A 26,031-nucleotide genomic window follows, 5' to 3' on the forward strand; every position below is an offset into this window, starting at 1 on the left:
TCTCGCAGTTTATCCGGAGGAACACCAAGGCGTTCTCAGGCCAGCATATAATCTCTGCAGTGTCCTGGGTCTGCCCCGGGGCCTCCTTCCGATGGGAGGTGGATGGAGCCCAAAGCTGACAAAATGAGACGTTTGGAGGAAAAAGTACACTGAGCGCAGTCATTGTGTTAAAGTTTGCTCAGCTGAAAACGTTTTCTTTCTTAAAAGAAAGGGATCATTCTTCAAAGATCCCTTTTAATGTAAGCCTGAACAACACGAACTGAATAAAAGCTCTAGGCGCTGTGGATTCCGAGCTACACAGGAACGCAGCAGCAGCACGCGCCTCTTGGATCTTTTCGGCGTACGGAGTCTCTCGTGAAAGTAACTAAGTACTTGTACTTGTAGCTGCTCTGCGCTCCAGCTGCTGGTTGGTGCTGGATTCACGTGTCTGTGAGTGTGTCGGTGAACCTGCTGCAGGACTATGTCATGTTTTCTGTCCTCAGACTGAGTGAAACAGGAAGAAGACACCAAACACAAAAACATAAACAATGACGTCACATGAAAGCGCTGTATAAAAGCAATTACAGGAAGTCAGCAGTTCTGTCAGCAGCTTCTCCTCAGGTCGTCAAAGCCTTTCGATCTTCAAGCTCCTCCTCCGTCCTCCTGCCTGTGGCCTCCATTAAAGGAGAGCTCACTTTATTTTCTGTTGCCTAGACTCCCCGCTCCTCATCTCTGGTGGGAGGCCGAGCTGTGAGGAGGTGGTGAGGCCTGAACCAGAAAGTGATCGTTCAGGTCAAACACGCAGAGGGCAGCAGGAAGTGCTGCTGAAGGAAAGGACTTCCTGAAGGAGAGATCGGACTCTTGTCGTTAGTCGGTCCTGTCTGGAAGCCTCGAGCATCTCCATCATCATCTCAGAGTTCTGAAACCAGGCGCGATTAAAAGGTCTCAGGACACCGCCGTGATGACTCGGAGCGACATGAATAAAACTGAACTGTGACAGCGCTCTGTGGCCCTGGTGGAGCTATCACCTCACTGCATGGACACATCATCAGGCCGACCTGCAGCTGCCAGTATAAGTTGGACTCGCACTGATGGGTGATGGACAGCTGTAGACATGGCTCTGGTGAGGAGGGTTACAGGTCACACCCGAGTCACACATTCTGCCACGATGTTGGAGAACTCGAGCATGAGCCGGAAACCCAGAAAACCTGCGTTCATCCCAATCTGCTCCAGTCAGTGACAGGATATTTAGAATGTTCTGCGCTTAAATTTTATATATATATATATATATATAAGAGAGAGAGAGAGGCTGGGTGTCACTCCTCGACTTTGATTCAGAGGTTTTTACTAAAAACAGCTGCAGACATTCATATTGACACATTTATGATTGTGTGTCTGACTCCGTTGATCTGTTTTAGGACTTTGAGAAAAGTGCTTCATAATTAGATGTTTTAAATATATAATTAGAGGAGAGAGGCCACGGCCAGGTGAGCGCAGGTGAAGTGACGCAGGTCTGTCTGAATGAAACACGTCGAGCTGAATAAAGACACGCAGCTGAAAAACAAACCCATTGCTTCTTTATTAGTCATTTTACAGTAGTCACTCATACGTAGCTGCCTGGAGTTGGTCTTTTTGTGTCTATTTACCGTTTGTTCCAACATCTTCCTCTTTTTTTTTTCTTTTTTTAAAACATCAACACAATGGAAGAGTCATGGACAAAGTATAAAAAGAACCCAACAGAGGGAAAACAGGATAAAATGCCCCTTTTCACAACAAAAACTACATTTGGCAAAAGGTGAGGATGAAGATGATGATCCAGTGCATCTTTAAAAAAACAAAACAAAAACAAAAAAAAGACATCAAACACCACATGATTCAGTTTTTACTAAGATCCCGAGGAGAGCGCAGGTGTCCGACTGGAAAACAGTTTCCATTACTTAGCAATTATCGTCCAATCACATTTGACCTCCTCATTTGTTGCTAGCTGAAGCGGCAGAGAGCACACCACCCCCACGGAAAAAACAAACAAAAGAAAACAACTCAACAAATAGAAAAAAAATAAAAGATTAAAAAAACAAAATGACCCATTCACATGTTGATCTGATGCGTTTATGGCACAACAAGGCGTCACAGGCGATTTCAAATTTACCCATAATACTTTTATTTCACAGCTGGTAGCAGCCCAAAGTCAACGCACTGCTGCAGGAAACACTGCGATACCTCGGCTGCAGTGCTGCAATATTCACTCATACCAACTAACAGAAGGTGCTGACGCTGCATTTTTTTCCTAAGAATTGAACACGGGTAACGGTTAACATATTTAAAACAAACAGCAGAAAATGACTAATAGCAGACAGTAAACAGTTATGATCATGTCCCCAGAAATATGTGAACACTTTATTCTAAACCAACAAGCTAACACCAATTAGCTTGAAAATGTAATCATGTAAAAAAAAAACAAAAAAAACAACAACAAACAAACAAACTTGTAGACCTGTTTAATTTTTTCCTCCATGTTTATTTTTCTGACCAAGTTCTGAATCAATGTTAGCTAAACCTCTGGGTATTTTAGGTCGTCTGAGCTAGCCTAAAGAACGTAGCCATTTTCCCGCTCATTTTCTTTTTTTAAACTTTAACAGTATCGGGTCTTCTTAGCCAGCCAACCCTGAACCTCTACAGCCTTTGCAGTTACCTTCAGCTAGCCTGATAAATCAGACCCTTTTCCTGCTTGTTTTGGAATTTTCCTGACAACTTTCAAAGCTAAAATTAAACAGAATTAGCTTGTTAGCTTATTGATAAATAAAAATCTCCCTTAAAAAGTATGTTTGTATTTTTTAGTTTATACTGTAATAATTTAGCTAGCTAAAACTAATTCTGTTATCTTTAGCGGTTATAAATTAACTTGACAAATTATTTCCTGCCCTGTTTTTAATATTCCGGTCTAGATTCTCATGTAAGTTCCAACGTTATATTATTAGCTAATTTGCTCCATGCACTTTACTCAATTATTCTTTAGTTTTTATTTTTAATCCTTAAAGAGCTAGTGTTAGCGTGTTAGCTGACTACCAACAATAAATCCCTAAATTAAAAAGGGTATTGTCGCTAATGTGGGCTAGCTAGAGGACGTTTTCACTAATTTGACATTGTTGTCCACTAGTTTTAATAGTTTGAGTGATATTTGAGCAGCGGAGGTAAAGCAGCACTGACTGCAGCTAACCAACTTGCCAGCTGGTTCAAGGCAATCCATTTACTCTAGTCTACCCTGAAAAGTAAGTTTTAGTCATTAAAACCGCTGTGATTTGATCGACCATTTGATGTGTCGCAGACGTGTACATCTTAAAATACAAACATTATAATAAAATAAAATAAAAAACAAACATTTTTAACACCACCCTCCACCCAAAGGAAACTCAGGCAGTTCACATACATTAAGAAAAATAAACCCAACATTTACAGCTGAGTATCTGGACGTGATTTATGAAACATCTGTGCGACTTTATAATTGAAATTCCCTGCTTTTATCCATGGAAACACGGGGGAAAAAACAAACAAACAAACAAACAAAAACCTTTGCTCAAATACAACTGAATGCTTTTTCATAACTGACGCCCACAAGAAACAACCGAAGCCCATTTAAGCCAAGAAAACAAACGCTTCATGAATGAAACAACTTAAGACCCAAAGTCATCATCTTGATTTTCTCAGTCGCAACTACAGAGTGACTAAAATTAAGAAATAACCTGAGACAAGTCAAGAACACAACAAGAAACAAGATCAACTGATGGCAAATCACAAGAAAAATTAGGGATATGATAAAATAAGTCTATGCTAAATTAAGATTCTTAAAACAAAAGCAAGATCTCACACGCACACACACGATTTATAAAACAAGTCCAGACGTACTTCCGCGAACTCGATTTTGGACTGTTCATCCATGTTTTTCTTTTCCTGGCAGAAATAGGTTTCTTCAGCAAACAGATTCGTATTTCTCAAAGTAATCTGAACGATGCAACGACAGAAGCTGATCAAATGGAGCGCGAGCAGCCAAAAACAGGAATGTCTCCGATCGGAGCAGATGGAAGCGCTGCTGTGGCACAAAATAAATAGAAAACAGAAAATCAAAGACAACAAATACTCCTGAGAAAACTGATGATTGACCAGAGGAAGCTGATCGAAGGTGATGGACACAGGGTATAAAATCAAAGGGGGATGATTGAGGCTCAGTTTCAAACGGCGTGATCAGTCGGATCACGCACACGCTCAGAGGGAGGAGGAACACCTGAACACACCCCACACATGGCCAAAGGTCACCTGCGATACAGGAAACAAAGACTGCGATGCTTTAATAGTACCGCATGTGAAGTTTGCAGCCTAGCTCGGCACGAGCACCGGAAGCGTGGGGAGACCACTAGCCTTGCTCCGCCTCCCACCAGTCTCAACGGCATGCGACTGATTGAGCGGGCGGAGCTACAGAGAGGTTTTTAAATCAGCACTGATCCCTGCTTCACCTTCACGTTCTTCCACAGCTGTTGTTTGCGGGGCGACCTAAGATGAGGTCTCGGAGCGGACCATCAAATATTAGGAGCTGAAGGACGGCCCCTTGTGGACCGCGTCGGTACATTTAAAGCAGCTAAGACACGGCTGTCCTTATGTCGTCAGCTGACGGAGGTCGCCTGCGCGCTAAGGGAAGCCACGCCTCCGTTTTGACTGCAGAAGATTTCGTCACGGTTTAGGAACTTGGAGGACCTGCCGGGGAGTAACAGGAAGTTGGCGCCAATGTTTCAGCCGGTGATGGGACTCTGACAGCACGATTTGAGTCTGAAATCGAGTCCCCTCGGGTGGTGCGGCGGTCTTTTGGTCTGTCACTTGTGTTTTATGAACACGCTTCCACAGCCTGCTCAGACTGCAGGTTAAACTGAGCCCAGCGAACACGGACCTCTGCTCGTGGTGTTTGTAGTACATTCATCATGGTCTCGTTAAAAGAAATGGGCTCCACAATAGAAAACGTGCCTTTGCTGCCTGAAGCAAGCTGCAGAGCAGCAGCAGAAGAAATCAGTGTTACGAAAACGACACTCGAGGTTCGCCTACGTGAACGACCCAATACGAGCGACCCGTCAGCAGGAATCCATCCCTCGCCATTTTCCCTCTGGTTCCTTCCCGATGTCGGTCGGTCACGGTGACGTCTGAGTCGTGGACGGCGTGCTGGACCAAACCAAACTAAAGTTTTTCCAGTGACTCTTTCTAATCTTTTGGGCAATTAATCGATTCATACGCACTCAGCTGTTTGTATTTACAGGGGAGTCATCGGTGAGGTCAGAGGTCAAACAGAGAAAACGAAACTAAATCAGCGATGACCTGCTGTGAGCATGTTTAAGTCTTTACTCAAATCACGGCAAACTTTTGGAGAGAGAAACCACAAGAGGTGCCAGAAACAGTCGATTGATGGTTTCTGCCTGAATTTGAGTCACTTGGCAGCGCGAGCGTCTGAGATGTGACGAGTTCGTCACGTTAAATAAACCAAGTTCAGTAAAGGTCAGTCTGAACGAACTTTGACGGTCGATGCATTTGTGGTCTGTGCAGAGGAGGACATGGAAAGTGTAGTGTGAGGTCAGTGACGCTTCAGGTGAGAAACGAGAAAAAGGCGGACGATGCTGTGAGACAGGAAGCAGAGGGAAAGCTTGACCTGCACAGACGGAGCGCGGCGCGTTCGCTCGACGAGTTCGCTCGACGAGTTCGCTCGACGAGCAGCTGACCGGCGTGATGATCGGTCGCAGGGTGGAAGGACGGAAAGGAAGGAGATGGGGGAGTTTAAGGAGGTGTGGGATGATGGTTCAAAGGTCAGGGGTCATTTACAGTAACCTACAGATATATACACACACCCAAATTATACAGAGAACAAATATATACATGCTCAGGGTTTCTATTTTTAACTATAACCAACAACTTTTTCCCAAAATACGTCCCTCCTCCTCTTCCAGCGTCAGGAGCAGTGCTGCACAACTCCTCCTCCTCCTCCTCACCTGTCTGTAGTGTAATGAGGAGCGAGGCCGGGCTCACAGGCCACCTGGACTTGAGTGTCACATAACATGAAGGCGGACTTTAGCTGTTCTTTAGCAGCGTTCTGTCTTCAGGAGGACAGGAGGAGGAGGCGGCAGGCGTGGAGGAGGATGTAGCGGCGACACTGGTGGTGGTGGTAGCAGAGGAAGAAGATGAGGAGGAGGAGGTGGTGGCATTGGAGGGGAAGGAGAGCAGCTGTCCGGTCTCAGAGGAGAGGAGCGAGCAGGAGCGCAGGTCGACCGTCTGCAGGGAGGTGCAGCGGCGCAGCAGCGGGATGGACTGCTCCGTCACCTTAACACAACCTAGAAAACACACAGACGGGTGAGGCGGAGCAGCGGCACAGGTGGAGCAGGACAACGGTGAGGCTCAGGCGTCGCTTACCTGCCAGGTTGATGTGGGTGAGGCTCTCTCTCAGGGGGGAGATGTGGGAGGTGAGCGTGTGCACCGTCTGGTCGGTGATGTTCCCGCAGTGGCTCAGGTCCAACTTGGCCAGGTGAGGAACGTAACGCATCAGTAGGCGGGACGACGCGTCCGTCAGGTCCAAACCCGCCAAACGCAGCTCTGTCACATTCTGGAAACGCCCCGCTCTGGTTTCCCCGTGGGCTGCAGGCCCAATCAGAGCAGAGAATCAAACACGTGATAACCTCAGAGCCTTTGTGCAGGCGGAGGTGTTCCGATGTGGGTGTCTCACCTGTCCTGGTATCAGGTGGGGGCGCCAGCAGCTCTCTCAGGTGAGAGTCTTTGAGGTCCTCAACTCTGCTGAGGTCCAGCAGCTTCAGGCAGGGGCACACGGCCTGACACAGAGCGGAGACCGCCGCCCACGGGCAGCCCGACACATTCAGCTCCAGCAGACCTGAGCGGGACAGAAGACACAGGTGAGACTCGCAGGTGAGAGGTGGAGCCACTCGCTGCCTCACAGGAAGGAGGGAAACGGCTCCAGTGGGAGGTTTCAAGAGTATCATGTGACCTGGTTTGGCCAATAAGCCTTACACCATCAGGTGAAAAAATGAAAACCACGGCAACTTATAGCAGGGTGTGGGCAGGCGAGCTACACCTGTGCGAGGCCTTGAAAACAAGCCTTCAGATTCGGCTCCATCTGCCGCCCCACAGCGTGAGCACATGAATACGAAGTTGATTCGGTCAGACGGGGATCCACAGCAGTTATCAGAATCAAAGCGTTTTTATAATTCAAGTTCCCCTCGCGCTTCAGTCTTCGTGTTGCGAGTGGGGGTAATGTGTGTGTGTGTGTGCAGCGGGTGGAGGTGGCGGCACCGTCACCTTGCAGGCGGTTGATGAGCCACATCAGCTGTTTCTTGGAGATGTTGGTGTAGCCCAGGTTGAGGGAGACGGGCTGCCGGCGGATGATGCCGCTCAGCATGGGGGGGGTGATGGAGCGCTGCCGGCTCAGGTCGATCTGAGTCCACAGCCTCTTATCGCAGCACCTGGGGGAGGGAGAGACCACAGCTTTAGTCCGCAGGGCTGACGACCGTGGGGGTTACACTGAGGTCAGCAAACTCCTTTAGTCCCCGCACCGCAGCCTTCCACGCCACTAGAGATACGGCGGTATATGTCGACCCAACGTGTAGTTACCCGCGAGGCTCACGTCAGGTTAGGTGGAAGGTTGCAGCGTGGGATTCAAACGGGGCTCCGTTTATGGCGTAAGCTACGATGCAGAAGCACAGGTCACGTGTACAGCGAGACGCATCGACTTGGAAATCCAAACCAGACAGGATGAACTCGGACCTACCGCTGTTCTCCAGCTCTGATCGAAGCGAGTCCACTTTTGTCTCGTAAAAGTGCAACTGTAGCCCCCCTACTGGAGTACTAGGGCTGGGTATCGTCACCGATTTCTAGAATCGATTCGATTCAATTCGATTTAAATCTGGGAAATTTTGCCTCAGACAGTCAGAAATATAATTCAGATCAGTACATTTACATATTTTTGTATCTGTGAGCGTCACAGCAGAGGCCTTTGTGTCACAGCAGCTGAAGATAAAACAGAAAAACATGAAGCAGATTTTCCTGTTCTGGGATTTTATAAAAATATTCTGCAGTCGATCAAAAACGAAGTGAATCCATGACGATGTTTATGTGAAGCGTAGTTTGGATCAATGTTGTTTGGAGAGAGATCAAACCTTCAGCTTCAGAATCAGCACAAAAAGGGCGTGAACACAAAGCTCGACCCGCCGACAGAGTCAGCGAGCTGTCGGCTTTCAGCCCCGACCGTGTCCGTGCCGTCGCTGAGAAAGTCACAGCTCGCTGATCCTGATGCGTCGGCGGGTCGAGCTTTGTGTTCACGTCTCTGTGCAGAAGCCTGTTCCTGCTCTCAGTTACTGTTTTCATCTTTGGTGGTTGTTGAAGTTTTGTGAGGTTTCACCTGAGATTCTGGCGTTTCGGGCAAAATAAATTTATATTTAAAAATCGATTCAGGATTTTAATGAATCGATATCACGTTATCCAGAATCATTTTAATCGATGAATCGATGATTAAAACCCTCCCTACCACCTAATGTGTGTGGCTGTCGTCATAGCAACACGGCCGAGGGTCCCATGACATAGTGAGTATGCGACACGAATGCTGCAACAAAGGCGGAGGTCGAGGCGCCGACATACCTCCTGCTGGGTCGGCTAACACGCTGTCGTCTTGACGGTTTGCCCGACTCGTCGGACGCTTCTTATTCTTACAGCGTTTATTTTATTGTTATTAGTTTTTTAACCCTTTGAGGACCTGCAGAAGCCTCATAATTATTAAAACCAGCCAATAACAAAGTTTTAAACCCAATCAGCAGAAGGGGCGTGCTCGGCTCTTCAGCCAAAGCTACAGCGACTCTGATAGGCCATCGTACGAGACCCCGCCCCCTCGCACCCGTGACCTCACAGCGACTGACCAGCGGCTCCAGGTGCGGCAGACCCTCATGCAGACGCAGAGCTCTCTGTGACTCAGGAAGGTGAAGACTCGCAGCCACACGTCCCGTGTCATGATGTGGGCGGTGCCAGAGTCCAGCGGCAGGCAGCTGGGCTCGGGGCACGCCGGCGGGGGACGCACCAGGTGCCTCTCCATCTGCACGGGGCGGGGAGGCGAGGGTACGGCCGGCGGGCTGCGCTTCATCATCTGAGAGCGAGGGCCGAGGCGGGACGGCTGCGAGCAAGGCGACGCCGCCATGGCTGACATCATGAGTCCGCTGGCCCCGCCCCCCCCGCCGTTGGAGGTGGGGATTGAGGAGGAGGAGGAGGTGCTGTTTCTAGACGTCTGGTTCTTGTTGTTTCGGATCTTGTTGCCACGGTTGCCGCTACCTTTGGTCCCACCCGCTCCGCCCCCGCCGTGTCTGTGATTGGTCAGAGCTCCGCTCGCGTTCTCCTTCTCCCCGCCCCCTCCTCCCCCCGTGCCTCCACGTGTCCGGCCGTTGCGCGCCTCCTGCCCGTTGCTGCGCTGCTTCCCGGTGAAGCTGTCATGCTGGAGGACGGAGCCATCTGACTGGAGGACAACGGTGAGGGCGGGGGCAGGGAGGCGGAGTTTTTCCTGGTCCTGTCCAAAGTGGGCGTGTCGTCATCCTCTACATCCATCAGCCCACCTTTGCGTCCCCTCTGGGACAGCCCCGCCTCCCCTCTCCGACGGGACTTGTCTCCCCCGGCCTGCTCGTCCTCCCGCTCGTCCTCCTCGCCCCTCCCTCCCTCCCCCTCCGACTCCTCGCTGGCACTGAAGCCGAGCTCGGCCAGACGCCGCTCCCTCTCCCTTCTCTCCCGCTCCGCACGACTGCCGCTGCTGTTGCTGTAGACGACGGGAGGGGGTGGGGCTGGCGAGGACGATGACGGGGAAGACACTCTCCCCTGCTCCCCCCTCAGGGAGTCGTCGGAGTCAGACTCCGAGTCAGACTCTGAGCTGGAGGACGAGGACGAGGACGAGGAGGGCCGGCGCTCCAGCATGCACATCCTCTTGAATCGTTCCAGTTTCTCTCTGTGATGGGAACGCTGGTCGGCGCTCGACGTCCCGCCCACACCACCGCCTCCTCCGGGCTGCGAGGAAGATGACGTGGAGGAACCCTGCACCCCTGAGGCTCCGCCCCCAGAGGAGGAGGGGCCATTGGACTCCGCCGCCTCCTGTTTGGGTTTCTGACGAGAGAAAAGACGACATGTCAGAGAAAGCGGGCGGTAACCGAGCTCGAGGACATCACGTGGGTTAGCGGTGGACGTCTTACCTTTTTCAGGCGTTTTTCGTGGCCTCCTTTCATCTGAGGAACAAACAGGAAGCAGATCGATAACATCATTAGTGTCATTAACAGCGGTTTGGAGAGGGAGCTGTGAACTGGCTCCTCCTCCAGTCTTAAATCTGAGCACATTAAACACCGATCAATAATCTATAATCAACTCTGTGACTCGTTCAATCTGACTTTAAGGTCACCTTCTTCTTGGGCCCGCTGTCCGCAGGCAGCTCCTTCTCCTTTTTCCTCTTGTGCCCGCCCTCCTCTGAGGTGGGTGGGGCTTTCTTTTTAGGAGGCGGGTCATCGGTGAGCTTCCACCGGCCCACCTCACCATTATCCAGCCTGCGTTTGCCCGAGCCGTCCGCCTGGTCCTGCACACAAACAGAAGCAGGGTTCAGTCTATCCGAGCGCACCACTGCCCCGAACCGGTCCCCTGTACTGGTCCCACTCTCACCTTACTGGTTTTGCCCTCCTTGTGGCACTTCGGACACTCCCAGCAGTTCGGGATCTCGTCGTTGATGATTCCTTCAGCTTTGCCCATCTGAGGACAAAAGGCAGCACACATCAGCACATCTGGAAACATCAGGAAGAGCAGCGAGTGACTGCAGAGGAGGAGATGCTAGCAGCTCGACACGACTGCGGGTCATGTGATGGAGCCGCTGCGAGGAAATATTCTCAGTTTGAAGTTACAGCAACTAATTTTTCACCACGTCAGCCGACTCAGAGAGCTGAGGTCTGTTTTCCTTCTCCCAATTCTAGCGTAACCAGAGCTACGGTGGCTGCTGCTGGACAAACTTGGTCGGCCAAATACAAATTCAGACCGTACCCCGTGTGGACCAGATCCGCCCGGAGCGTTTCCCTGTCTGTGGCCGTCAGACACCGTCATGTGACATTTAAGATGTCGGTGGCTCTGACAGATTATTGATCATTCATTTAATGAGTTTTTGGAATTACACTGTTATAGGCACATTTATGAGCGCCACGTGTTACTCACGTCCTGGTCGAGCCAAGGAACGTTAGCTTGCTATTTGAATGTATTTAACCTGATCATGTGACCAGTGTGCAGCTGCTGAAAACTTACAAGGTTACACAGATTAAACTTTGCTGAGTCACTGCTGCTTTCAGTGGACTCGCTCTGAGTCAGGAAGTGTGTGACAGCAGCTCCCTGAAACCAAGGAGGAGCACCTCTGTTTGGTTTTTAGTGTGGATTAATGCTGCCGCGCACACAGATGAAAGGCCATCAATCTCAGGCCCGCACAGCAGCCACAGAGGGCGAGCAGAGTGAAACCAAAAGATAAAATGAGGAGCGATCGTTTCCAGGTTTTTGTTTTCAGGACAGTAAGAAGCCAGAATGAAGCCCCGTGTCTGCACTCCAGCAGCATGCTGCGTGTTTGCACGCTGATGATGTGCAGCCTGAGTGCCAAACATCTGGATCCGAGTCCGTCTCTGTGTTGAGCACAGATCTCCGTCCTCGTTCACAGCTCTGAGAGCTCTGCTGCATCGACCCACTTTTTCCTCAGCATCATTAAACTTTCATTCACAGGAAACAAACCGGCATTTCAAAATAAAAGCCCTTTCCAGGCAAACTGACCTTGAGGCAGCTGGGGTGGATGATCTCGTTGCAGATGGTGCACTCCATCAGCGAGAGGCTGAACTTCTCGTCCTCTGAGTCCACCGTGTCCTCCTTCCCCGCCTCTCCACACGCAAAGCACACGGCTGTGTGAGGCAACACCGGCTACAAACAGGTGAGACAGACAGGTGAGACAGACAGGTGAGACAGACAGGTGAGACAGACAGGTGAGACAGACAGGTGAGACGTGTACAGGGGGGTAAAAACGGAAACGTGCTGACAGTTAAAGACGTGGATGCAGATGTTGTGGGAGGAGAGTACCTGAATGAACCACACAAAGTTGAAACCTTTAGAGCGCTAATGTCTACTCCTGCTTCCTAATCAAACAGCAGGACTGAACATCTCTCAGAGAAACATCTGGATCTCAGAGCAGGTCGATCAGGCCCACAGGTGAGGGGCGGACTCCTTCCTGTGACTTTAGGACCCTCCCGACCTGCTCAGGGCTCAGTCGGGATCTGATCGATCGATCAAGACTTCTTCTCCTGCACATCCTGCAGGTGGGCCGTTCCCCTCGGCGTTCACCTGGCTGCTCTGGCATCCAACACTGTGCGGTTATTGATCTGAGCGCAGAATCGTGGAGCTCTGCTGTGTTTGGGTCTGTAACCTGTGCTGTTGTCATCCAAACAGAAGCCGAGTGTGTTTCTACAATCTCGCCTCGTTAGTCGAGCAGTGACGCTTGGCTGCATTTTGCGTTTTTAAAAACATGATCATGCACCCATCAACCTTTTAAAAGTCGAGCAGGTCACCAAAAGGTCAACAGCACAGACGCATGATCCGGTTTTATTTTCGTGTTTCATGTACTCAGAAACACCAGATTCACACATCGAACCCACTGAGGGTGGTCGACCCCCCAACACCCGCGCAGACCCAAACCTGCGGTCTGAGGCCTCAAACGGCTCGCAATGACTTAAAGAGGCGATGAGCTGCAGGTCGCCAGGTCACTGCTCGACCTCAGTGAGGCAGCAGCACTCAGAACACCTGCAGCTGGTGCTCCTCATCCTCTCAGCAGACACCAGGGGGCGTCTCTGCTCCTGCTGAGGGAGCAAAGCAAGGAGCATCATCCTAACCTGCACCACCCTCCTCCTCCACACAAAGCTCCAACAACAGATAAATAAATCTCCATCATGTGAGCCGTAGACCGTCTCACTGTGTGTGTGTTTTAAGCAGCTCTGTGAAATGGCAATGGATCAAAGCCAACTCGCTCTCGCTCACAGTGCCAGCAACCATCACTGGTTGCCACGGAAACCCAGCATCGTCGCCCGCTGGGCTCTTGGTTGATGCCATTTGAAGAATCGACACACAGAAAGAAGAATACAGCACATCTTCAGCACGCACACACCTGTGCATGGGTCGCGTTCCTGCCGTCAGGGACAGTAGCAGGTGTAATGGAGGACCGTGTTGACATGGAAACCTGTTTCACTCAGACTGCAGATCTGAGCATAAATAAGTGCAGTGTGATTTTTGAGCTGAATGTTTGTGGATGATGGAGCGCTGCATGTACGCTGCAGCTAACACGCCTCCGTGATCTGCTCAGTCACATGCTTCTGACACTTTGTCCTGAAAGCAAACCGCTGAGCTGGGTTTGACTCCAGCTGAAGGCTTCAGAGGTCAAAGGGCATAATATTCATCAATCATTGCTTCTTATCAGTTGAAGCCACAGAGATACCTGAGTGTACAGAGCCTGAGGTCCGACCGCGGAGGCGTACCTGCAGACGAACTGAACCTGATCTGACAGTCTGTGGGAGGGGCTTTCTCGCTGGCCGGTGTGCCAGCAGTGGCGAGGACCGCTGAGCGAGCCCTGCGAGATTTGACGTGTCTCCTGCTGGTTTGCGTAGGTCACGCGTTACTGACATGTTTGGGCTGGATGATCCAAAGCTAAAAGCACAGGTCACCCTTCAGTCTGCGAGCCACACACATTCCTGCTTTCTCGGCAGGTTTTTGCTGGACGGCACGCAGCAAACATCAGCCAACGGCGACCGTGTGACAGAAGCATGTCCACTTCGCTGTGAATATTACACAAACACTGTCAGGGTTAAATAAGAGCTCTGTGTAAGAGCTTTCCGAGGGATGTAGGTCAGACAAAGAAGACTGATTCTGAACCGAATCATGCAAAGCTGCTGTGTAGAGTCTAACAATGAGGATCTGTAATGTATTTTTAACCTCAGTTCATTTTAAGGCCAGTGTGGTTCATGTTCAGGTTACAGTCTCGGCGTCTGCTGTCGTGTCGTGTGTGCGTCTCACCGCCGTGCACTGTCTCAGGAGGCAGGACTGCTTCATGCGGCCGGGTCCGCCAAACTTCTTCATGTCCTTGCAGAAGTGACACTCGCCGCACTCCGTCCTCATGCAGGCCTGGCAGCGCCGGCACCGCGTCCGCCTGCGCCTCGCCCCACCGCCGGCCCCCCCGCCCAGCGCCTTACTGCCCGACATCACCGAACAAGTCAGCTGGAACCAGAGAGAGCGAGAGGACAGAGATATGAGCATGTGGGACAGCAGCAGACGATCCCTGTGGAGGTAAAGACGTTTACAGCATGTAGATAAACCCCTCACAACACCTGTTTCAGTCGTATTAAGGCTGAAAGTTTGCATTATTAGGGGCGTGGTCTCTTTGACTGACAGGCTGTCTGCTAGCTTCACCTGAACTGGACCTCTGAACTATGTTTGTGCTGTCCGAGCCTTTTAATGACATCATCACACCAATAATGTGCTGATCAAACATCTGGACTCATCACGACGCTTTTTTAAATCCAACAAACACTTAGTTTTATTCCTGAAACGTTACAGGTGGACTGAAGTCGTCGTACGTGTTGTTGAAGACGTTTAAACGGCTGGAGCAGAATGTGCGTCTCACAAAATGAAAATTCAATCAGCAGAAACTCGTCTGAGGTTCAACAAAAGGAAAAACATTTTTCATATCATAAGGACCCAGAAAGTCATGTAATTAACTGGTGATTTGAATACGACTGGTTTAAAACGCCCTCTGAGTTTTCAGTATTTGAATGTTTATTAGTTTTTGGATGTTTCTGCCTGTGTTCTGTCAGGATGACCTCACACTGCAGGTCCGGGCTCTGACGAGGCCCATCCAGGTGTGCTCTCCCTGGACTGGCAGCGTCTCACGCTGGAAATGAGCTCAACCCATGACAGAACTTCCACCGTGCTTCACAGGAAACGGTCAGGTACGAGCACTGGAGTGAAAAAGCAGTCAGTGTCCACAGAACAACTTCAGAAACTGGGCGACTAATGCTCAAGAGCACTTTAGAAGGAACAACAAGGTCTGGCTGCCCGGAAGCAGATTAATGAGGGGTGACTCAAGACTTTCGCACAGCACGGGGTAAAGCTCACACTCAGTGTTGAATCTGCGGCGCAGCCTGCGCAGCCGCCCACCACAGCCACCATTTATGCATGTGCGTGCTCCGCCCGCACCGCCCTGCAGTTTCACCACCCAAACACGAGTTGGCCCTCCAGCTGACTCGAAACATGGCAGCAGAAGCAGCCAGATGGGAAGTGGCAGACCTCAACGGCCAATCACAGTCGCTCTGTAAGAAGGCGCCCGTCAGGTTACGGAGCCAATTCAACGCAGTTTAAACCTGAAGAACACGCCTCCCTCTCCTCCTGACTGATACTGACTACTGATCAGGTTCAGCTGATCGATAACCAGAAGGAGCCGTTGGCTGTTGTTGGGTTTTTTCCTTTTCTCACGTGGCACAAAAAACATTTTGTAAGAATAAAACCAAAACACCAACATGCAGCTGACATGCTGTTCGCAGCAGCCTCGCGGCGCTGCTCGATTAACTAATCATCACTTATGTGGTCGATGTTAACAACGGTTCACTGTGTGGACAGACGCGATTGATCTCTGTACCTTTTATTTTTAAAACAACTTTTCAGCTTTACACTTTGTTAAAGTGACATTAATTTGATATTTTATTGTATAAACCCATTCATACAAAAAGTGGCTGCAGAGCATTAAAACACACATTTGCTCTAACTGATAATTACTTTCAAAAAGCTTCCTCTGTGTAAACGATGATCAGTTCAGGGTCTGCTGCACGCACTTGTGTCAGCAGTGCCGAGGCCACTTCCTGTGGACTGGAGTGTGTGTTAAGCTGTAAACATCTGGAAGTCTCAGGCTATGTTCTCTTCATCCTCGACTTCAAACTGTTCAGTTTGTTGGTAAAAACTATAAAACTTTCTAGAGTCAGAGTTCAAAGTTCACTGCGGCGAGACCAAGAACACGCTCCTCACAACAACTCTAATCAGACACTAGAGTCCCCCTCAAAGCTGATGGTGAGCGGCCTCGGTATGAGCAGTGAAAGGACTCGACAAAACCGGTTTTATATAAATTTGCTGCACCTGCTTTCCCATCAGGCAAAGGCGAGTGCACAGCAGCTCACCTGCAGACACTTTATTTTGTTCCAGTGAGACAAGAACTTCCTGGAGTTTGAGGGGGAGAGTGTAAAGCCGTATCAGTGCATCTTTGCAGGTTTACAGTTGCATAAATCCAACAGGGACACAGTGTTATTCCAAAAAAGATGCAAAGTCAAAGAACCAAAAACAGCAAGCAGTCCTCTGCAGAGCAGCCACATGCTTAAAGATTCTACATTATTATTTAAACCTGTTAGGTGGACCTCGACATACTGAAATCACTAACAGACCGGATCTGCTTCATTATCTGGTCCAAATCCAGGTGTTTTTAAATCCAGGTGTTTTGGTTGTACGGGCTGCTGAGCATGCTCTGAAGCTTCACTCTGTTTCTTTCACGTTACTTATAATATTTATTGTATTTTCTGGGTATTCTTGCGGCTGCTGTAGTCTCACAGTGCCTGTCAGTAATCAAGGGAATAATATTCCTGACATTAAAGAATGAAAACGGAGAGGGTGAAGCAATCCTGCTTCCTGTGTGAAGCTAACATCCCAGGATCGTTTTCACCAGCTTCCTCCTTCCAGGCCAGCACGAGCCCACAGAAACACCTGTATGAGAACATCACCTGAAACGCGATTTTCTCATTAAACATGTGACGGAAACAGAGGCTGGCTGTAGCTAACAGCAGCTAACAGCAATAATAATGAAGATGCGCATCTGGCACCGTTTGGAGACTAACCGCTAACAGCTAGCAGCTATCCCGTCACAGTCACCTACAGCCAGCCTGGGCATACCTGCCCGGACAACACACCTGTACACACCGTCTGCCCTGTTAATTACCTAATATCACATGTAGGAGGGCAGCCCCCCTTCCCTTCCCCAGCCTCTCCTAAAACATTAACGTTAGGCGTGCTAACAGGCTAGCACGCTAGCAGCCCGTCCGCCCCCTGCAGCAGCTTCCTCTTTCACGCTGTCCCCGCTCCGCAGCTAGCTGCCGGGCAGGTGTAGGTGAACAAACCCGACCCTCACGAACCCTTCCCCGCTCACCTCTCTGAATCAGCTCGCATGCTCCTGGGTCGCTCATTAGAATCGGTATCCGCCAACAATCAGCCCACGTTAGCCCGTGCTGAGCGCAGCTAGCCGTCCGCTTCCTTGTTTCTTCGCCCGCCGCTGCTTCATGCGCATGCCATCCCGCTGGCTGCCGCTGGCTCCGGTTCTCCAGGCTGGCCTGCCTGAAGGACCGCGGTGGTCTAACTGTGTCGGTAGAGAACGGATGGATATCGGTGAGGCGGAGGGCGCAGTCGTGCCCATTCACTCCCCTCTCTGTCCGCCTCTCTCTCTGCACTCGATCCGCCTCGCTCTCCCCCCGCAGCGCGTTCCGCGTGCTCCGCGGCTCTTCCTCCCGAGGGGCTCCAAAATACACACAACGGCCCGTTCTCGCCGCAGCGCGGCGCTTTCAACGCGTTCCCGGTGATACTCCTCCGCACGAACTAGGCCCGTTCGCCGTCGTAGGCTGGAAAAGCAGCGCCGCGCGCGGCTATTGTTCTGCGACTCTATTGTGTGGCGCGAGGCTGCGGTGCTGCGCGTGATTCGGTTCAGTGTCGCGAATCGGCCGGTGGCTCGCGGCACGTTTAACCCCGCATTGATGACATCATGCAGGTGACCGCAGAGCTCGCGCTGCTTCAGCCTCGGACAGCGACGGAAAATAAAATAAATAAATAAATAAATAAACCGCTAAATAAAATATAGGCACAAACGATATGCACGCTCCTCCTCTCCGTGTCACGTCACAGTGCGGAGGGCATTGTGGGACTTGTAGTTGTCCCGCTTCTCCACAAAAAAGCGTTGAGCTAAAATGTTTTTTAGCCCACACAAGACATTTGAAATATAATAGAATATAGAGATCAGTAGAATCCGGATAAAAATGAAATTCAAGGTAAGAAAAAAAAAGATTTAAAAAATGCAGCAAACACATGCAAATACATGTTGGTGCAATAAAAATGAAATCAATCAACGACTAAAACATGCTGGTGAATAACTTTACAGCTCATAAAAACCGAGATTTTTATTTTTATAAAGAAACACAGCAGTGCTGACTCCTGAGTTCACCGCAGGGTTTATTCACAATATATCTTATAAATATTTTATTCCATAAAACACGTTTTTTGTTTCGTTCCAGCTTTACATTGATTTGATTTACTGTGTCATTTCTCCCAGTGCATGTTTTCTGTTTTTATTATTTACTGATGTAATTTTACATTTGACTTTGGTCGCTGTCTGCTGTATGAACAAAGTCATGTGATGTGTGGAGTACTGTTCTCCTCTGTAAACGTGAGTGACTTTCCTCTGTGGGTTCAGACACTTGGGTATAAGCATTTCCTCAGAGGGCACAGTGGCTCTGCTGAAAGTGGATCTTTGATCTGAGCTCCAGCTCAAACCTGAAGGTTCACGTCTGTGACGACGAGCTCTGCTGACGGTGTTCTGACTGAGTGACGGCCAGCTGGACGTTTCCTGCCATAAAAATAGGATTTATGCTGATGTTTGCTGAAGCTGACCAGACTGCGTTTATTTGGTCTCGAGTTTGTAGAAGTCTGGGATGGATAATAGTAAAGCATAACTCACGGATGCTGAGACTCCTCGCTGTGATAACTGCAGACTACACTGAATCAGTACACTGCTGTTTTTTTATTTGCAGTGTTTTTAGTCTACCTGCGCTTTCTTGGTCACATCCACCTGGATCCAAACTGTCAGCAAAAACCAGTCTTCACAGCAGAAGGTTAAAGGTCAATGTTTTAAATTCCACCTTCAGCGCCCTGTGCTGCCATATAGACCCCACCTGTACTTACAGGCAGACAGTTATGGGACTCTGATTTAATACGAGAAGACTGCACGAAAAACAAGTTTTATTTTTGTAAAGCTGAATTCCTGTCTGCCTTGAACAGCTTCAGCTTTGGGTCATGACCCCTACAGCTTCTGAAGGAAAAGGGTAACTGCATGGAGCACCTGTCCTGAGACAGGAAGCCTACACTCCACATCTGCATCGGGCTGAACTGGAACACCAGCACGGAGGCCGGAGGTGCTGAGCACACTCTCCTCCCTCACTGAAGAGACAGCTGTTCATCACAAACACCTTCAAACTCACGTTCAGGTGCTTTTCATCACTTTTCTTGAACCCAGAGTTTTTAAAGCTGGGTTTACCTGCCTGTGGCCCCCTCACTCTTTCCAGCAGCCCCCAGACCATCTCGCGATTGTTTTCTTCTGGCACCAGTGGACTTTCACGTGTTTCAGACCAACACACACGCGCGCGCGCTCAACCCCCCTCCTCTCCTCCCCTCCCCTCTCTCCCGCTAGCCAGCTCGCTGCTAGCTCCGCTGCTAGCTCCTCCTGCCTCCGTGATCAGACGCACCGGCTCCATTCACATCACGGTGCTGTTGGGAAACCACCCCGCTCTCAGACCCTCTCAGACCCGCTGACGGCTCACAGAAGGGACGCCTCGTGTGTCAAATAACTGAAGATGATTAAGCTCTTTTCCCTGAAGCAGCAGAAGAAAGACGAGGAATCTGCTGGAGGAAACAGAACCGGAGCCGGGGGCAAGAAAGCCAGCGCGGCCCAGCTCCGAATACAGAAAGGTAGGCTCTGTTAGCCGAGAGTTACCCACCGGCCGACACCGAACCCACGGGACCCAGGGCTCTCAAACCCAGACCCGGTGTTGCTGTAGCTCACTCGGGCTAACGGCTGGCCGACTAACTGCGGCTGAAGCTGGTGTTAGCTAGGGCTGCTAGCCCGGCTGTGCTACATGAAAACAAAACGCAGGCTAAAGGTGTTAGCACGCAGTTAGCAGCAGCTAGCAGCTAACAACACTAACCCGGAACACAGCTGCTAACAGCTAACGCCGGATAGCCGTAAACACTGACGGCTAACGGCAGCTAGCCTCTAACTGCTGTGTCAGTTCCGCGGGGTCCACTTCTACCTAACACCAGGTGAGTTAGGAACACAGGGACTCAGTGGAACACCTGAGCACAGCGCCCACCTTCCTGACCCTCTATCCTCCTCAGGTGCAGGTCGACCCGAGGGGCTGCAGGGCGACAGGTGAACGCAGATCAGAGCCCGGCTTAGACTGCAGGGTTAGAACCAGGCTGAACCTGTGTGGTGGATCACAGTAGACTCTGAGGGTCCTGCCTGCCTGTCAGACGCCTTGTGAGTCACCTGGTGTGGGTGACCAATAGGAGAACAGCCTCAGGTCCCTATTCTCAGAGTCCAGCTCACCTGTCCGAATTATCAGCTCTATCTGTCTACTTTGCAGCATCTGACCTGGACAGGTCTGAAACCCTTCTCAACTTCTAAGTGATCTGCTGGAATGGGCTCTGTGGTTTCCATGGATCTGATTGGCTGGTTGTCGGTGGTTTCATACCTTTTGGTCTCTTATCTGGAGCATAACCCGAGCAGGAGTGACACAGGCCAAAAGGCTGGGCGGTGATGCCCCAGCAAGTGTCCAAGAAAAAGCACGTGTTCCTGACACCAACCACCTACTTCTTCTTGCCTCCACCCACCTGATGAATGACAATTTGAATCTCAGCGATTCATGGGGTTGCAGAGGTTTGGGGTCCTCAGGGGATCTGTAGGCCCGTGGGTCTGGGTTCCAACCTGTGTTTAGCAGACCTGAGTGACCACCTGGGCCCGCTCTGACCCACCACACGGGATCAAAGCAATTCTGAAGATGGTCCAGATGTTTTGGTGCCTTAAACAACAAGAAGGTATCCAGTGGTTTCAGAGTCACCCCCTAAACCTGCGACAAGATCAGGGTTTTTTACATTTGGAAGTTGTTCTTCCACATTTTGGCAAAAACGTTTTGACACATAAAAGTTGATTAGATTTGTTTCATAATGGTCCTTTTATTTCTTTACCTCGTGGGTCTAGGCCGTCATTTCTCATTGATGCTCGTCTAAGTTGATTAAGGAGGTTTGTGTTCTTCTCTGGAGGTTATTGAGATTTTGGAGATGATGACATAACATTTTTGAAGTCCTAAAGAACACAATATGTGGAGATTTTTAAGAATATTTAAAGAGGTCCAGAGGTTTTAGAAGTCCTTAAATACCAAGGTGAGATTGAGAAATGCTGAAGGTGGTCTTGGAGAAGGTTCCAGTTCTAGCTGAAAGTGTTCCAGATGTTGTTCTGGATTTTTAAGTCTTTTGGGACAGTTCAGAGACCTTCGTGTCAGCACTGCTTTTCACAGGTCCTAGCATACAGACAAGGTATTTAGAGCTCCAGATGTTTTCATGAGCCTCTGAAAGGTGAAAGAAGAAGAGATGAAGGACGTCTTTGATTCCCGAGGACGAATCAGAATCAGTAACACCTGCCTGTGTTTGTTTTTCAGACATCAATGAGTTGAACTTACCAAAGACGTGTGAGATCAACTTCCCCGATGATGACGACCTCCTCAACTTCAGACTCATCATTTCACCGGACGAGGTGCGTGTGTGCGTTTCATTCAGAGACGTGATTGCATAAAAACTTTATTCCTCTCTGACTTTGAGGACAAACACCTGTGAGAGCTGCAGGTGTGCGTCAGTAACACGAGCAGTGCTGTCTGTAAAAGCAGTGAAACACCTCCACCTGTGAGCGCAGGACCAGTTTCAGACACTGCTGCACCAGAGCCGATTGTTCCCACTCATGTGGCACACAGGTGTATGAAACCTCAGGATGTACAGAGTGAGGATGAGGGGCTGAATCGGGAGATGAAGATGATGCTGAGCTAACGAGTCTGCCTCTGTTTGTCTTTTTGTCTCTCAGGGTTTTTACAAAGGAGGAAAGTTTGTCTTCAGCTTTAAGGTGAGAAACAGCCGTCTCTCTCTCTGCTCCACCCTCGGCTCCACCCTCGGCTCTTCATGCTGAAATAATCCTGAAACAGTCTGACCCTCAGCAGCCTCCACTGGTCTAACAACAGGTCTCACCTGTGTAAAGTCCGGCCCACAGCGCCCTGAGAACATCAATAAGAGGCTCACTAATGTAGCTCCATTATTTAATTATCACTTTATTTATGAATTTGGCTTGCAGCGATGATAAAATCACTTTTTTCTTCCGTTTTCTCCACGAGGCTCTCATTTTCTCTGGTGTTATAAATCAGGTGCTGCCTTTCACGCAGTGTTTAGATGTCCTCATGGTTGAGCTGTAAGAAGTCCTGAGGTTTCTGCAGGTGAGCCCGTAAAGGACTAGCAGGTGGATTCATCATAATCGCTGACAGACTTGTGTGACGTTCCACGGTCCTACAGGTCTCCTGAGTCCACCTGGTCTTCCTGCTGGCCCGCCTGCAGACTTCCTGCGGTGGCTGCTGCAGGCCGGTAGGAACGCCGGTGGGGGTCAGGAGAGGAGGCTCGTCGCTGATGATTTACAGGAAGGCAAAGAGACGTTTTGATAAGTGCGTGGCTCATTTTAATGCGTTTAAATGATAGTTTTTATATTTCAGGATCGGGGTGGACCGTCACCATTGGCGACTGGTAGCTGTGGTCAGTCGTCATGGGCCTGGATGTTCTTGTTCCAGGCTGAAGTGACTGTACAGCAAACTCTAAAAAAACAGGTTTGAATTAGTGTTGGCGTTTCCCTGCTCCACACGGGGCCAATAAATGAACACACCACCACTAACCTTTGGCCACACAGCTCAGTCTTTGTCTCTGACCATCAGACTCTTCTCCTGGAGGCATTTGGTTCATCCATGTGGGCAGGTACACGTTTTTAAAGGTTTTGATTTTGGAGCAGGTGCTTCTTTCTTGGTTGGGACTTGGTGAAACTGGCTTCGCTGTGGGTCATGGCAGGCTTGAGTCTCGGTGGTTCCTGAACATCCCAACCAATGTGGTGTCATCTGAAGGGGGGCAGTTTGGGCCTTCTTCCAGGCCAAAGTGGTGACACATCTGAATAACCTGACCGTGTCAAAATAAAACTCGCTTAATAAAAGATGTCTGTGTATCTGGGCCTGTGTGGATCAGAGAAAAGCAAATGCAAACTTGTTCTTTAGAGTCATTGAAGGAGTTTGCTGTACATCATTCAGCTCAGGGAAGTCCGAGGAGCTCGGGAAGAAAGCCAGCAGACGTGTTTGGTTGTTGAAGACGTTTCGTCTCATCCAACAAGCTTCTTCAGCTCTAAAAGCAAAACACTCATCTGCATCTAAAGGTCAAAGGTCACTCTATCCAGGATGCCAGTGTTCACATTCGCCACCTACACTGGTCTGAGATCCTTCCCAGACCCCTGACGCCCACTCACAACCTGCATCAGGTGACCTCAGTGGGTCACATGATGGGGTGGGGCAAAGTCTCACAATGGTTCCAAGACATCTGCTGATAATCACATGAGTCACATGATGAATACTCTTAGGGCCACTCCCACTAAAGTCTGTGACGGAGAAGCTTCTGGGATGAAACGTCTTCACAGACCTGTTCTTCCAACTCCTTTGATGTTTGCTGTACAGTCGTTCCATCCTGACATCCACGCCTGTGATTGGCGGAGACTTCTGACCTCACCTGTAGAGGCTGCTAATCTCAGCTCAGAGGGTCCGGCGACATTTCGAGGGTCATCGCCGGGGGCTCGTTAAGAAGCAGGTGATCTGACAGTGTGTGTGTGTTTCAGGTAGGACAGGGTTACCCCCACGACCCCCCAAAGGTAAAATGTGAGACGATGGTGTATCACCCCAACATCGACCTGGAGGGCAACGTCTGCCTAAACATCCTAAGGTGTGTGCGTTCTTAAAATCAAACTTGAGGTCACACTGAGGTCAGACAGGTGAGCGTTTCCAGGTGAGGTCTTCTGCTGCTCACCTGTTCCTTCTTCTCCACAGAGAGGACTGGAAGCCCGTGCTGACAATAAACTCCATCATCTACGGCCTACAGTATCTATTTCTAGTGAGTGCGCATGTTTTCTCTTCTGCGGCTCAGTGCTGCCCTCAGCTGGTGAACGTTTTGTAACGAGACATTTAACGACCGTTGTCGCCTTTTGCTTCCCCGTCTCCCCCCGCAGGAGCCAAACCCAGAGGATCCGCTGAACAAGGAGGCGGCGGAGGTCCTGCAGACGAACCGGCGGCTCTTCGAGCAGAATGTCCATCGCTCCCTGAGGGGCGGCTACGTGGGCGCCACCTACTTTGAGAGATGTCTTAAATAACTTAGCGTCCCATCATCCTCTGAGCTCCCTCCCATCCCACCTCCCCCCTCCCACCACCTTCACTACTTCTCCTCCCCCTCCTCCCCGGTCCTGCTCGTTGGCTGAAGCAGGAGCTGCAGCGACAGGAAGCAGCACACCAGAAGACGCTTTTCTGTTTCAAAACAAAAGAAGAAGAACCTCATCCTCCCCCTCTGCCCTCCTCCCTCCCCTCCTGTTTGTCTCTGTTTAACTTCTGAGACGCAGCATTGAACCGTCGACATGCCGCCGCGGGACGCCGACACACAACACACACCTGAATGGACTCAAAAAGATGGCTGCCAGCAGACGGCCGCCGCCGATGATGATGATGATGATGGACGGGGGAGGGGGAGGGCAGGGTGGTCAGTGATGGCCATGATGCTGGTGATGATGATACTCATGTGATTTTGTTTTTTTCTTTTTGTTAGTTTTCGAGTTTTTGGCGAGGGAGCCTGACATCAGACGGGCGGTTAGAATGGACCCGCCCCCTTGTTGGTTACATGCAAGTCCACTAGCAGCAAACTCCAAACCCTAGCAGCTTCAGTGTTGTATGGACACTTGTGGGTGGCGCTTGTGACCACCTGTAGGCGGAGCCTTAAAGCCATCTGCTGCACCTGCAGGTGTAATGATAATGTCAGCACAAGGGGAGGGGCTTGTAGGAGAGGGGCCTTAAGCACATGCTCCATTTTTAATTTTTTTTCTTCTCCAGCAAAGGGGGAGTGGCTTGTGGGAGTGGGCGGAGTCTGTTAGCAATGCTAGGAGATGCTACATGTTTTTGATTTTTGTGTGTGCCTACACTGGAGGGAGGGGCTTGTTACTCTGCGGGTGGTGTGGAGGTGGAGCTTGATTTTATGTGAGGGGCTTGTTAGTGCCATTGTGCTTAAGGTGGTCACATGACGCTCTGCAGGTGTGGCGGATGGAGAAGTTTGGAGTTCGCTGCTAGATGGAAACATGAAGACAGGGTTGGTGGGCGGAGCTGTGTGAGATGGGTGGGGCTGTTATAGGGTGGGAGGGTTATGTTTAAAGGCTTGTAGGTCTGGGGGCGGGGTTACAGGGGGAGGGGGGGTCGATTTTCATTTGGGGGGGTTGTGGGTGGGGTTAAGGGGGAGGGGGTTAAAATGTTACGATTCTATTGTGTATATTGAAACCCCGGCTGTTCACACTGACTGCAGTATGATTTATGTTAAATAAAATATGAAGTTGAATGAGTAGAGCTGTGCTGACGTCACTTCCGTCCTCGATCGCCACAGATGATATCACCAGTGTGGGGGGAGGAGCTTAAAGATGGTCGGGTAAGGCTCTGCGGCGGGCTCTACGCATCGGTGCTCGGTGGTGTAAGGATAACATGAAGCATGAAGCTCGTGGTGCATATTTTCTGTGCTGATGTTAATACCTGAGCAGACGCCTCAGCACCCTGAGACCCTGCCCTACGGTAATCAGCTGAGCGTGGAGAGACAGCGGCCCTGGCGTCCCGTTTCAGCACCACGCTCAGTTTCAGTGAGCTCGTTACGACCAGGAGCTGGAGCTGTAGTAACATGGGTGGGACAGTAGGGGGCACTGAACTAATAACCTGCTTTTAGGAAGTTGTCGGACTGCCTGGCAGGTCGGAGCACGCAGCAGACGTTTGACATGTGAAAGGTTTA

The 26,031-nt window shown here is 50.2% G+C and overlaps 2 protein-coding genes across 3 annotated transcripts; one reads left to right on the plus strand and one right to left on the minus strand.

The window, feature by feature from the left end:
- The first annotated feature begins 1,526 nt into the window (after positions 1–1,526).
- Positions 1,527–25,597, plus strand: ube2m (ubiquitin conjugating enzyme E2 M). Of its 2 annotated transcripts, none has more exons than XM_082530958.1 (6): positions 1,527–2,244; positions 21,600–21,694; positions 22,016–22,054; positions 23,843–23,946; positions 24,051–24,114; positions 24,230–25,597. In XM_082530958.1, the coding sequence occupies exons 1-6, from the start codon at positions 2,091–2,093 to the stop codon at positions 24,368–24,370; spliced, it is 597 nt and encodes a 198-aa protein (XP_082387084.1). In that variant the 5' UTR covers positions 1,527–2,090; the 3' UTR covers positions 24,371–25,597. The 2 variants fall into 2 exon arrangements, with proteins under 2 accessions (XP_082387084.1, XP_082387085.1); XM_082530959.1 differs by lacking the exon at positions 1,527–2,244 and adding an exon at positions 19,595–19,854.
- On the minus strand, positions 2,463–18,017 carry fbxl19 (F-box and leucine rich repeat protein 19). The gene is given in 12 exon segments (XM_082530916.1): positions 2,463–6,338; positions 6,418–6,639; positions 6,728–6,889; positions 7,315–7,478; positions 8,925–9,490; positions 9,496–10,146; positions 10,233–10,265; positions 10,436–10,606; positions 10,690–10,776; positions 11,827–11,970; positions 14,107–14,368; positions 17,273–18,017. Coding segments are annotated over 12 exon segments (2,742 nt in total). The 5' UTR covers positions 17,293–18,017; the 3' UTR covers positions 2,463–6,078.
- Positions 25,598–26,031: the final 434 nt, after the last annotated feature.

The sequence above is a fragment of the Aulonocara stuartgranti genome (genome assembly GCF_965226115.1).
Source record: "Aulonocara stuartgranti genome assembly, chromosome: 4".
Lineage (NCBI taxonomy): Eukaryota > Metazoa > Chordata > Actinopteri > Cichliformes > Cichlidae > Aulonocara > Aulonocara stuartgranti.

Bases quoted from the DNA above. Each gene is read 5' to 3' on its own strand.
- ube2m (XM_082530958.1), top strand. From the start codon at position 2,091: ATGGCACAACAAGGCGTCACAGGCGATTTCAAATTTACCCATAATACT. The intron at 22,055-23,842 runs GTGAGAAACAGC...TGTGTGTTTCAG, and splicing joins AGTTTGTCTTCAGCTTTAAG to GTAGGACAGGGTTACCCCCA. The intron at 23,947-24,050 runs GTGTGTGCGTTC...TCTTCTCCACAG, and splicing joins GTCTGCCTAAACATCCTAAG to AGAGGACTGGAAGCCCGTGC.